This window comes from Pholis gunnellus (genome assembly GCF_910591455.1).
Source record: "Pholis gunnellus genome assembly, chromosome: 5".
Classification (NCBI taxonomy): Eukaryota; Metazoa; Chordata; class Actinopteri; order Perciformes; family Pholidae; genus Pholis; species Pholis gunnellus.
The window spans coordinates 17715648-17728470 of NC_136531.1; the positions used below are offsets into that span (position 1 = coordinate 17715648).

General features: G+C 44.3%; 2 protein-coding genes across 2 annotated transcripts; one reads left to right on the plus strand and one right to left on the minus strand.

The window, feature by feature from the left end:
* Positions 1–203: 203 nt before the first annotated feature.
* On the minus strand, positions 204–7278 carry slc26a11 (solute carrier family 26 member 11). The gene is made up of 15 exons (XM_079160365.1): positions 7140–7278; positions 6345–6565; positions 5996–6233; positions 4869–5061; positions 4364–4449; positions 3684–3900; positions 3281–3459; positions 3104–3176; positions 2828–2939; positions 2672–2727; positions 2259–2399; positions 2058–2185; positions 967–1066; positions 699–832; positions 204–579 (listed from the first exon to the last, which is right to left on the minus strand). The coding sequence occupies exons 3-15, from the start codon at positions 6200–6202 to the stop codon at positions 469–471; spliced, it is 1737 nt and encodes a 578-aa protein (XP_079016491.1). The 5' UTR covers positions 6203–6233; positions 6345–6565; positions 7140–7278; the 3' UTR covers positions 204–468.
* Positions 7279–7344: 66 nt separating this feature from the next.
* sgsh (N-sulfoglucosamine sulfohydrolase (sulfamidase)) lies at positions 7345–12759 on the plus strand. Its single transcript, XM_079160367.1, has 9 exons — positions 7345–7623; positions 8194–8354; positions 8555–8660; positions 8765–9132; positions 9493–9574; positions 9682–9885; positions 10654–10820; positions 10903–11120; positions 11613–12759. Exons 1-9 carry the CDS (start codon positions 7542–7544, stop codon positions 11794–11796), a joined length of 1572 nt encoding a protein of 523 aa, XP_079016493.1. The 5' UTR covers positions 7345–7541; the 3' UTR covers positions 11797–12759.
* Positions 12760–12823: the final 64 nt, after the last annotated feature.

Sequence of the window (12823 nt, forward strand, 5' to 3'; positions counted from 1 at the left end):
GTTAACAATGTAACTCAATTAGTCATTGTGAGTCAATTAAAACCATTTTCTTTTCCAACATAAAAATAAGAGAAAACAATTCCCAATTTTCTTTTACATAGATAAATAAATAATGACGGGTGGCACAAGTGTTGTTTTGATTTGGTCCCTTGAAGATCACCTTTAGCCCTTATATGTAACAGAGGGAGTGCTCTGTTAGTAAAAAATACATATATTGCAGTCCATATTATTTCTCTCATTACATCCTCATTCACACAAAAAGCATAATGTCCCTCAAAAGAATATAAAATGCTATGAAACCCAGTATTAGATTTCTGGTCCACTGTTGCAATGGTAATGTAGTGCTGTTGTCTCAGAGAAGATTCAAGCCAAGTGGAGCTGTACACCAAACAGCCAGTGAATCAGTTGTTGGAGGTAGTTCATCACTTTTCAACTTGATACCAGCTCAATAATCTCAGATCACAAATGTCACTGATCACCGTTCAAGCTCTTCGACTCCATCTGCAGCGCCGCCCCCACGCTGTCCGTATACCTGAAGCCCTGCAGATCAGCTGCTAGGAGAACCTCCAGAACAGAGAGCTGAAGGTGGGAGGGAGACAGATACAGAGGGTGTGAGATAAAAGCACAGGGACCAACATGTATTCAGTTGTGTTGTTATGACAACACTAAAATTCTGGCTCCGAACAAAAAGGCATCACCTGCAATCTGGAAAAGACCAGTTGCACTTCTCGCAGGTTGAACTGCCTCAGCAGGTCCCTGAGCTCGCTGATCACTGTGTAATCTATGTCACTGACATGATGGCAATCCAGGACCACTGACCGCGGAGGAGACGCTGGGGGAGACACGTCAGAGGGGAGGTGGTTAAATGAGAGTAAAATCTGAAAGAGAGGAGGTGGCTAAACAAGACAGACATCACTACACACCACCGTAAGTGTCCTCTAAACAAAGACAGACTATCAAACAAACCCTGTAGTGCCTGAGTGTGTATGATGTGGCTGAGATACTCTGTGGCAGGAAAACTCAGTCCATTGCCCAACTCCATCACCAGCACACCGTGATCAGACACCTGCACACAACAGGAACATGACGGGAAACTAGCTGTTACTCTTGTACAGTTTGATATTGTGATTTGATGATGTTCCCACTCAGAGGAAGAGCAAGAGTTAATGCAAAAAGATGCAGCCCTCTGGTGCATTGAAGCTATTGTTAACGGAGAAACCTGTGTGGGAAATCTGATAATCAACATTGATCTTTTGGATATATTATCATGTCTTCATGAACTCACTGCTGTGCTGTTATGTGACCATCAACTAAAGATGGGGGGTATAGGTTAACATTGAGGAACTGTTGTCTGTTTTTGGCTAATCCAGTGAATTCCCCTGTAAAATAGGACTCATGTCTGTTGAGGGAAAATTGTTAATAAGTTCTTATGTGACTTACTTCTTCTAATCCTACTCCTATCAATGAACATGTGTTTTCTGTCTAGATTGAACTTTGGCCTGCAGGCAACTGAGAAGGGCTTTCCAGCTTCTTCTGGGAACTGAAGTGGGGGGGGCAGCTTCTCATATGTGGGGTAACTTATAGGAAACAGATGGGTCACTCGATCTTAATGTGAACATCCCTCAGACACCAGGAGACTGACTGACTGGAGTTTGATTGACAGGCAGCTTGCTGCTGCAGTGAGAACACGTCCCTCACACGTGCTTAAATGGGATGTTTGCTTCAGCTGAAAGCAAACCTATGACTTTGTGTTTATATTCTGTGTTTTAATGTGTTTTATTCTGTTAAACTGTAGTGCACATTTGAGCTGTTTGAGCTCGTTAGATCTATTTGATTTTGTTTTGTTTGTTTGTATGCTTTTATAATTTTTCTATACCTTTTATCGTGTAATAAATACTTAAAAGACGGAAAGCTTAGAGATACTTTTTGATTTCTCTCAAGGAAATACTTTAATTTCCACCACAATGTCCAGTAATGATGCCCAAGCAAATTACTGTTGTACCTTTACAGAAAACAAAGACATAGTGTCACACTCACTGTCCTGTACAGAATATTACCTTTATCTGTGGTCTTGCTGTGTTGTAGAGCAGCAGAGCTCCAGATACAGCTACACCTCCTACGATGCCGTACTGCACCTGCCAGAAGCTCATCAGGAACGTCACAACAAACGGCAGCAGGTCCAGCTCTGTGGGAGACACGCGAGCATGAGACCACAATAAAACAAACAAAATTACACGCGAGACAGAGAGGACACCTACTGCGTATCTTCCACATCTTGGCGACGACACTATAATCCACCATGGGAGCTACCGCGCAGATGATAACAGCAGCTAGAGAGGCTTTGGGGATGTAGTAGAAGGCCGGCATGAGGAACGCCAGGGAAAGCAACACTATCACACCTAGAAAAAATAGAAAACACAAAGAGAGAAGGGGAGAGATTTAGAGGGATTCCTCTTTTCCAAACTAAGACAAACGAACAGCAGAAATACAAGAGAGAGAGAGAGAGAGAGAGAGAGAGAGAGAGAGAGAGAGAGAGAGAGAGAGAGAGAGAGAGAGAGAGAGAGAGAGAGAGAGAGAGAGAGAGAGAGAAAAGAAAGCAAGGAGACTGAGAAGTGTGTATCTCCACAAGAGGGCGGAAGAGATACAGTGAAAAACGAGTGTCATGACTCACTGGAGACGATCCCTCCTGCCGGAGTGCAAACACCAGTCTGGGAGTTCACTGCTGTCCTGGATGTGAGGAGAAAACGTGACACTGTAAATATTGGACATCTGAGCTCTCTCTGTTGCCGTCTCTCTCTCTCTCTCTCACACACACAAACACACACACCTCCCAAAGCTGCCGGTGACAGGGTAGGCTGACACAAAGGAGCCCATGATGTTGGTCAAACCAATTGCCAGCAGCTCTTGGTTGGCATCAATTCTGTAGTCGTTCTGACTGGCTGAGGACAAACAGGAAGTTAAAATCAGTCGAAAGATTCTTTAACTGCCTTGATTTTCTGTTGCTAATAAAACAAAATTTCATGTAAATCAATCTGACAGTTGTTGAGATAGTTCAGTCTGGACCAATGTGGTGACCGACTGAAGTGGCCCTTCACTGACTTACCAAAAGCTTTAGCAATAGCAATGCTTTCCAACACACCCATGAAGGGAATCACAGCGAGCGCTCCTCCAAAGCCCTGCACAAAACACACAGAGAGGAGGACTGGCTGGTCAGATGCTCCACTGGTGAACTGGAACGCTTCTGGGGAAGTGAAGGCAGCGTCGTCTCTCTGCTCCTTACCTCAACTATCGCTCCAAAGGAGACGACGGTGCCGTTGGCTGTGGTGTCTGAGGTGGGTGGAGGTCTGAACGGCGGGAGCCCCCGGGAAGTCTCCCCAGTAACCGTAAACACGGGATAACCGTAAGCATTCCAGGAAAATGCTACGAAGGATGCAGCCACGACCACAAGAGCGTTACGCACTGACCGCGACAGAGGAGACATGAACAAAACGATTAAGATAAAGATATCTGTATCCTGGCATGCCTCTCATTCAAACCAAATAAAATGATATACAATCATTTTGGCTATTCATTTTTCTTCATCCTTTGTAAAACGCCGCGTCGTTGTTGTCCGTACATTTGAAGAGGACAAGCACATGCTCACACACTCACAGACACATGGTCACAACCACACAGGTACTGACTGGTAGCAACGGTCCACACTAGTTTCCTGGCGACTCTGGAGCAGGTGGGGGCGTCCTGAGAGCCCAGACTCGTCTTCATAAACGACAACATGACCAGCAGAGCGAGGCAAAGCAGGCCCAGCACCACATCACCTATCCTGGCCTCTGGGATCTTGTGGAAGGTGTAGTAAACCTCCAGGAAGAACTCGTGAGGAATGCCCTGGAGTCCCAGAATATTCTAGAAACAGAAACAACGGGACCACCATCAGCTGGAACCACTGACACCGAGAAGAGTTGTAGATCTGAGTCAAATATGAACACAGTGGGTGAACAAGAGGAGTTTTTGCTTTTTAGATAGAAGCAGAAACTACAAAATGAGTTTACACACACAAATCAATCAAAATGCTCTTTTATTTATATTCTTTCAGTTTCTATATTTGGCCCAGGTCACACAAGTGACCGACAGGATAAAGATGAATGCTAAAAGTGGCACAAGAAGAGGAAAGCCATCAAGTCAGTGAACTGACTCAGTAATACGGAAAATCAGCCACCATAAGCTGCTGGTCTTACTAGACCAAGTGAGGCTGCAGCAGTGAAACCCATTTGTATATTATATGTAACATGGGTGTGTTAAGAGCAAGAGGTGTTCATTCTTTTTTTAAATGTTAAATGGTGTTTCTGTAGATGTGTTTAACTCTCACCTTGACCTGGCCGAAGCCAATGGTTACCGCAGCAGCACAGGTGAAGCCTTTTATAACAGGGAAAGAGATGAAGTCCAGCAGGAAACCTGCAGAAGACAAGCAACGCAATGAACCAAAATAAAATAAAATAAAACAAAAATGGTTGAGAAATGAACAGACTTCACAGAAAGTGTGTGTGGTTAAGCAGAGGAAGTCATAGATGTGGTGGTAGGATGTTGCTCTCCTGCACTCACAAACTAATTTCCTGTTTCATCACAGTCTCTAACATGCATCTCTAGTTTATAATACTGTAATGCTGTTGTATCAGGTTTTAATACAGAGCTAACACTTAACTTACAGACTGGAAGATGTAACAATAAAATATCATTGCTACTGGAAAAAAACAAAAACATTTATATTTCGCTCAGTAAGTCAGTTCGTTCCACTCGGTTCACGCGTGTCGACTACATTAAGACCCCCCCATCACAATGTTTCCACTTGACCTCAGCAGCCCTGCTCTACTCACCTAATCTCAGTAATGCCATTCCCGCCTGGATGAGTCCACAGAGCAGGGTGAGCAGCACGGCTCGGTGTGGCTGCCCCCCCACCACGGAGAAACACAGCAGGGACATGATGGCCGTGGGACCCAGTGTCACATCCTTAGACGTCCCCAGGAGAGTGTAGATGAACCCCCCCATGAAGGCAGAGTAGAGTCCGTACTGTGGAGAGAAGCGCTGTTAGATTGATTTGAATTACTGATTTAACCACCCCTCCTCTCAAAGATGTGTTTTTCTTCTTATTGCTTCACCAGAGTTTGACACTATAAACCTTCTTTTCCACATTAATCTGCTGAAAGGGGAAAGTTTCCCTGTGCTCACCTTAAATTTGAGTTTAATACACGAGCGAACAAGCAGGATTCTGACACCATGGATTTTGAGGCGTCACGCGTTTAATATGCAACTCATACAAGTGTGATGTGGACACTTGAAAGCTCCAGGTCACATACACGGAGAATGGACTTGTTTGAGACATGCTGTCCAACTTTTGAGATGAAACATATTTGCATAGTCATAGAAGTACGATTTTTCATTGACGGAGAAGGAATAGATGTAATCTTTTTAGGGTATAAGAGTATTGTCTTCAAATGTCTTGTTTTGTCCCAACAACAGTTCAGAGCCCAAATATATTCAATCTGTAATCATATAAGACAGAAGAAAGGCTGAAAATCCTCAAATTACAGAAGATGTTTGTCATTTTCAACTCACAAGAATGCCAATAAAATTCTGTCAGTCAATTAATTGTTTCAGCCAGAATGATAAATAAATAAAGATGATCTTTAAGTGAAAGCAATCAGTTAAAATTGAACAGAACAATACAGGATATTATTGATAGACACCATCATGAAGAGGGGACAAAACACAAGGAGGGGATGTCAACCTGTTCACTTCTACTGTTCATGTTATTCTTCCTGGATGTTTTAATGGACGCAAGGAACACCGGCGACCCCTTTGTGGAAGGTAATGGGGCTCCAAAATAAAGAATAAAGAATACCGGAGCAAGAAGATTTTAACAACTTTGTGGCTCAACAGACTTAAAGGAGAGCGAACAGAATCCAAAAGGATGAACCATCACAAATAAACCCAGAGGACTCACCTGCACGGGGAGGCCGGCTACTTCAGCGTAAGCCAGCGCCTGCGGTACAGTCGTCAGCCCGACGGTGAGGCCTGCGAGCAGATCCATCTGAAGCCACTTCAGCTTGTACCCGGGCAGCCAGGAGAGGATTGGCAGCCAGGCCTTCAGGGTGCTGAAGGAGCAGCAGCAGCCTCGGGCCGACAGTCGGCCCAGAAGAGGCCGATCCATTGCACAACTATTAGAGCCGAGGAAGGAGAACCTGGAGAGGACGACGAGGGAAAAGATGATGAGACAGCAACAAAGTTCACAAAAGGTTAAGTGACGTTTAACATGTGCATGAGAAGGTGGTTACACAATAAAAGCCACTTACACAAAGGGATTAAGTTTCCTCCTCTGCTTTATATGTCATTCGTCAGCTTTTGGAGAGCGTGCTGCCGGTTCTGCCTCCTCTTTACCCAGAGGCACAGCGTTTAGGGAAACACAACAGCGATGTGTGCGCATGCATGTGTCAGTTTGTCTGTGTGTTTTTCTGGACAAACACACGGCACATCATAGAAAGTGGACGCCATATCTGCAGATGCATGATGTGATCTGTGTGTAATGACACAGGGGAAAAAAAAAAAGTCTTAAGTCAACAAATTTGCAAGCATCACATGACGGCCAGATGACAGGTCAGTGCTCTGTCTACCTGACTCTGATCAGGAATTGTTTTACAACAGCCACAACTTTTTACTCCACAATCACCTTCAAGTCATACAACTCCCTCACAAAGAAATGTTTTATTCATCGCTCATTGTATCATATAATGTATTTATGTTAAGGCCATTCTATTCTGCAACAATCAGATGTTGCATAGCTGTGTGACTGGAACGAACAGAAAGAAAGAAATTAAGATAGAATAGAAAATACAACACAGTCAAATAGAATAGAATAGAGCAGAAAGGCAACACAATAAAATGGAATAGAAAAACAACACAATAGAAAACACTTCAAATTATAAGAATAGAGCGGGTAAACAACACTATGTGAGATAATACAACGGAATAGAAAACAAACCAAATAGAATAGATTACAGCTGAAAAACAACACAAAATAATAGATTAGAGTAGAAGAACAACATAGGACGGAATAGAAAACATCAACAGAATAGAATCGAAACTCTCACTGAATCTGTCTTCTTCTTCTTCTCTGGTTCTGCTGTGATTTTCAGATCCTTTTGTGTCAACGCGTTTCTTTCACCATTTCCTAAAATGTAAGTCAATTCACTGATGAACTACGAGCCGGGTTCCTGTTTTCTGTGCTCATGTGATCTGTGTCATGTGACCTCGGGTGGGCGGGGTCTAAGTTTTGATGCGGAAGACGTGAAAACAAATCACTGACGAAGATGTAGCTGGCACATAGCTCGAGCTGTCACCTTGTGTGCTTTAGGGATTCATTTTGACGAGTTCCTGTGAATGATTTCTTTTTTGGGGGGCTCACAGTTGAGGTTTCAAAGCCAAACGAGCAGAGAGTTTGAGACGTAATAGGCGCGATTAATGGATAACAGTGAGGAGCGCTAATCATCATCATGCTGCTCGAGTTGTTTTTCCTCATCTCGGCATCATGTTGTATCGGAGAGTCAAAGAGGAGAAATGTCCTGCTAATAATTGGTGAGTGGAACTTGTAGTTTTAAAGACGTCAGATGCCTTTTGAACTGGACTGATGCTGAAATATACAGTTATAACCTGTAATGAATCCTGTTATATTATCCAGAGAGGCGGCTCTGTTGTTCAGCCTTCCCTCGGTGATATAGGCCAGATGGACAAATTAACAGAAACCCCTCTGTGTGTAATGATGGACACTTTGTGGTCAAAGCATGTGGACAAGCATATCAACATGCTTCTATGCATTACATTCAAGGGAGATCTTAACACTACAGCAGACAATGACAACAATGAGCCGTCAACTGTGTAGCACCAGTTCAAGCCGCCAGGTCCATACAAACATAAATGGGTCTCTCAGCTCGGTGTGAAAGAACTTGTGTTCAACCCCATCCAGCACCTTTGAGATAAACTGAACCAACTACAGAGAGCCAGGTCTTACTGTCCAACATCAGCGGGCGACATCAAGAAGGCTCTTGAATGGGAGTAAATCCCTGCAGCCAGGTTACAAAGTGTTGTCCACACACTGTTGGCCGTGCAAGTGTAAGGGCTCACAAATGTGTCTTTTCCGTCTTCCAGCCGATGATGCGGGTTTTGAGACGGAGGTCTACAACAACTCTGTGGTCCACACGCCGCACCTGCGCTCTCTGGCCCAGCGGAGCCTGGTGTTCAGCAACGCCTTCACCCCCGTCAGCAGCTGCTCCCCCAGCCGCTCCAGCATCCTCACCGGCCTGCCGCAGGTAAAAACACTCACACACACACACACACACACACACACACACACACACACACACACACACACACACACACACACACACACACACACACACACACACACACACACACACACACACACACACACACACACACACACACACACGGAGGCCTCTCATTTGTGCACTAAGGCACTATTTTTTAGGTCGGTTTAATGTGTTTTTAGCACCAGAACGGCATGTACGGGCTTCATCAGGGTGTTCACCACTTCAACTCGTTTGACGGAGTACAAAGTCTACCGCGGCTCCTCAGCCAAGCCGACATACACACGGGTGAGCAACAGAGAGACCCGTTTATCTCAAGTCTACTCTCTCACATGCTCTCTTGCCTCTAATCACCATTTCATCCCCTCTTGCTCTCTCTCACACCCACACAGGTATAATTGGGAAGAAGCATGTCGGCCCTGGATCTGTTTACCCTTTTGATTTTGCGTACACAGAGGAGAACAACTCTGTCCTCCAGGTGGGGAGGAACATCACCCGCATCAAACTCCTGGTCCGCAAGTTTTTCCAGACGCACAACGAAGAAGCTTTTGAACGAAGGCGACAGAGCGAAGAGAATAAAGGCAAACTAAAAGATGAAGAGAGGCCTTTTTTCCTGTATGTTGCCTTTCATGACACCCACCGATGTGGACACTCGCAGCCCCAGTATGGAGCTTTCTGTGAGAAGTTTGGGAATGGTGAAATGGGGATGGGAAGGATACCTGACTGGACACCCGAATATTACACACCAGAACAAGTAAAGGTCAGTGACTGACAGGTTTTTAAATGTAGAAAGAAATCCCACTCTCGTCAGAAAACAAGGATCATTAGCTGTAAACATATGTATGTGTGTAAAACAACATACATTTTTTTTTTAATATATACCCGTTTAAAAATGTTAGTTACATAGTACACATTTTTACAGCAGCACATTTGATAACGTAATCTTTGTGATCTCTCATGATGTCCCATCAGGTGTAAACGTACATTTTCACTTCTTGGTCACACTGATGCAAACAAAACCACAAATCCTAAAATTAAAGTCAAAGGTTTGATCCGCGAATCAAATCTCCGAGCTCCTAACGCATATTCATCTGGGCTGTCCTCGTCTCGGGTACTTCAGGTTCCTCCCTTTGTGCCGGACACACCTGTGGCACGAGCTGACTTGGCAGCACAGTACACCACGGTCAGCAGGCTGGACCAAGGTATGTCACCACACCTACACATAATAAAGGCACAACAAAAACAAGAGGATAGAGAGAAGCTACTCTTGTAAGACACTGAGCTAGAATGGTGTGAATTTCCTCTGCAGGCATCGGGTTGGTTCTTCAGGAGCTCGAAGACGCTGGTTATGAGAACGACACTCTGGTCATCTACAGCTCGGATAACGGCATCCCCTTCCCCAACGGCAGAACCAACCTGTATCGCTCCGGGACAGCAGAGCCCATGCTGGTGTCCTCTCCAGAGCACAGGGGGCGATGGGGAGACACCAGCCAGGCCTACGTAAGCCTGCTGGGTAAGAGATGGATGGCACAAAGAGGTCGGGGAGGCTTCTGAAATATAAAAGACCATTAATTCACACGGTGTCCATAGCAGGTTTGATTCAAGTTTAGTGCTCCCAACAGCGGCAGACAAACTTTTTTTGGTTTGTGACTCTTTAAAATGAAGCAATACCTTCTTCTTAGTGGCCCGTCTGTCTCGTGACAGGTTATGGCCTTAGTGAGTAATGAGTTGCGAGCAGCTCAACCAAAGAGTGATTTTTCTCAGTTTATTACAGGCTGAAAATGTAAATGTGTTCCAGAATTCTTTCCTTAATCATTTTTTTGTGAGCGCTCAGATTTATCTCGGGGCCCCTCGTGTGTTCCCAGGCTGGGAACCACTGAACAGGGAAGTCGATGTGTTCCTCTGATGCGCTCAATCGGCCACAAGAGGGAGACTTAGCAATGATGCATCAGCATCGGATCTCAGATAAAATAGGATAAACATATAAGATGATAAATAATTATTATTTTAAATGATTAATATGGCAACAATTCACATATATAACTAGTAGGCGTATGTCGGACTTAAGCATAAATATGAAAGCTTAAAGCGGGATAAAGGAACACTTGATCCTTTTAATTCATCTGAAAAAATAAAAATCTCCAAATTTGGAGATACAGTATGTTTTTTTTTTAAGTGGACAGTCACATGTTAATATAAAGATGTTAACAGTAGGTCATAATAGAAACACTCACTCTCGTTTCTCTTCTTCTCCCTCTCTCTCTTTTTTTTTTTTTGGCAGACATCACTCCCACCATTCTGGACTGGTTCTCTGTTCCCTACCCGGCCTACAGCCTCCCCGGCAGCCCCGCCACCCCGGTCCACCTCACCGGTCGCTCCTTACTGCCTGCGCTGGTCACAGAGCCCCGCAGCTGGCACACCGTGTACGCCAGCCAGTCCCTCCACGAGGTCTGTGAGCATCGCCGCCGTCACAAACAGAAAGCACCGAGCACAAGGCCTTCACCGCTGCACTGTCGTTTTTTGATTTCAGGTAACCATGTACTACCCGATCCGCTCCGTCCACCAGGGGGCGTACCACCTACTCCACAACCTTCACTACCGCATGCCCTTCCCCATCGACCAGGACCTGTACGTGTCACCCACCTTCCAGGACCTGCTGAACCGCACAAGGCTGAGTGAGCCCACTCACTGGTTCAAAAGCCTGGAGCAGTATTACTACAGAGAGCGCTGGGAGCTGTTCGACTCCAGGTCTGTTACAGCTCAGGTTGTTCCATCGTGTTTTGGGTAGGCGACATGTTCACCGCGATGATTAACAGATAAATGTCAGTCACGTTTGGTAAATGAGCTTAGAGGTCAAAGCCCGAAAGAGGAGCGCTCACAAAACCTGACCTCGATTGGTGGATGAGTTCCTCTGATTTAAATGAGCTGCAGCAGCCACCGTTCATATTTTAGTCATTTAGTCAGAAGGAAATGTTCAGAAGCTAGCACCATAAAGGAGAGAATGCGTCCTAAAACAAAATACAATTTGAATATTCAGAAGAGAAAACTGGCGCACATTTTGACCCTCATTGGAATTAAAACGATAAAGCTTTATTATATCATCAATAGTTTACCAATCATTTTTTAGAAGATTTCACAGAAATAAACATGTAATCTGATACTAGTTATAGGGACCTCAGTATAAGGCAACAACATCTTGTCCTCTCGGTGTCTGAATTTATGAATGCTCCACCAACACAGGACAGACCCACTGGAAACGAGGAACCTGGTGTCAGACCCGTCCTACAGCGATGTGCTGGAGAGCCTGAGGCAGAGTCTGCAGAAGTGGCAGTGGGACACGGGGGACCCCTGGGTCTGTGGACCTGACTACGTCCTGGAGGACAAACTAGAGCCGCACTGCAGACCACTCTACAACGGACTCTGATGGACTCTAATGGGACCTTTACTCATCTGGGTTGACATGATGTCAACCCGTGTACATGATCTCATTCTTCTTATAAAATAAATGACATTTCTAGTTTTATTTTTGTATACCAGTGCTGCTTTAAATGTTAAAAAATAAACACTATTACTAATTCCTAACATTGTTTTTGGTAAAGCATCATTCTTCATAATTTCATCATTCAAGTCCTTCTTATCTGTCTCTATACATTTATGGAACATTTCGCCATCCTCCAGACCCCCTCATTACTGTTTCATAGGAGGGCAACATGGTTACACAATATGTAACCGTTTTTGTTATTTGATTGAACAACTGTAGATGCATCCCTCTTTGTTTTTAGTGCCCATCACTACTGTTCTGCTGATACACAGGCCGTAGAGCTCATGACGCATGACTGGTGAGGTCGGCAAATCCATCCGTAAAAGGGTTTGTATTGATTCCTCAGAGGATTCCTCACTTTGAAGTAAGAATGATTCTCAATCCATCCGTGTAGAAAGCAGTTGGGACGGAATATAATTTGGATCAGTCGACTATTCACTCGTGTTTATTGATCTCCTTTTTTGTACTTCTAATCTGTCCATTTTAACTCATGTTGAGGTCTTCTAAAGCTACACACAGTGATTCTACTTTGTTGTGCACCTTTTGTTGCATGCAGTGGGTAAACACCGACCCTAACAGCTTTTATGTACTTTGTGTGATTTTCCAAATCCAAAAATTATATCAACTGACTTTTCACGGCATGGTGTCTGAAATCAACCAGATTCTAAGGAAACAGTCTACCTTCTTTACGTTTTTGAAATGTATTAATGTCTTTAAGACAATCAGGACATTTTAAATGTAATAATTCGTTTTTCAGATTAGTGAGACATACAAAGTCCCTCCTCATTAATGTATTAACTGTGGGCATCTTACGTCATGATTTCCACAAACGTCGGATGTCCCTATACATCTCCAACCCCCTCATACTCTATATACCGCCCCCCCCCCGCGCTCAACAAACCATCCAATA

Excerpts from the sequence above, each read along its gene's own strand:
- slc26a11 (XM_079160365.1), bottom strand. The coding sequence starts at position 6,202 with ATGGATCGGCCTCTTCTGGGCCGACTGTCGGCCCGAGGCTGCTGCTGC. Across the intron at positions 3,901-4,363 it reads TTGGCTTCGGCCAGGTCAAG|AATATTCTGGGACTCCAGGG; the intron begins GTGAGAGTTAAA and ends TTCTGTTTCTAG. Across the intron at positions 2,940-3,103 it reads TGCTATTGCTAAAGCTTTTG|CCAGTCAGAACGACTACAGA; the intron begins GTAAGTCAGTGA and ends GTTTGTCCTCAG.
- sgsh (XM_079160367.1), top strand. The coding sequence starts at position 7,542 with ATGCTGCTCGAGTTGTTTTTCCTCATCTCGGCATCATGTTGTATCGGA. Across the intron at positions 7,624-8,193 it reads AAATGTCCTGCTAATAATTG|CCGATGATGCGGGTTTTGAG; the intron begins GTGAGTGGAACT and ends TCCGTCTTCCAG. Across the intron at positions 9,886-10,653 it reads GGCCTACGTAAGCCTGCTGG|ACATCACTCCCACCATTCTG; the intron begins GTAAGAGATGGA and ends TTTTTTTGGCAG.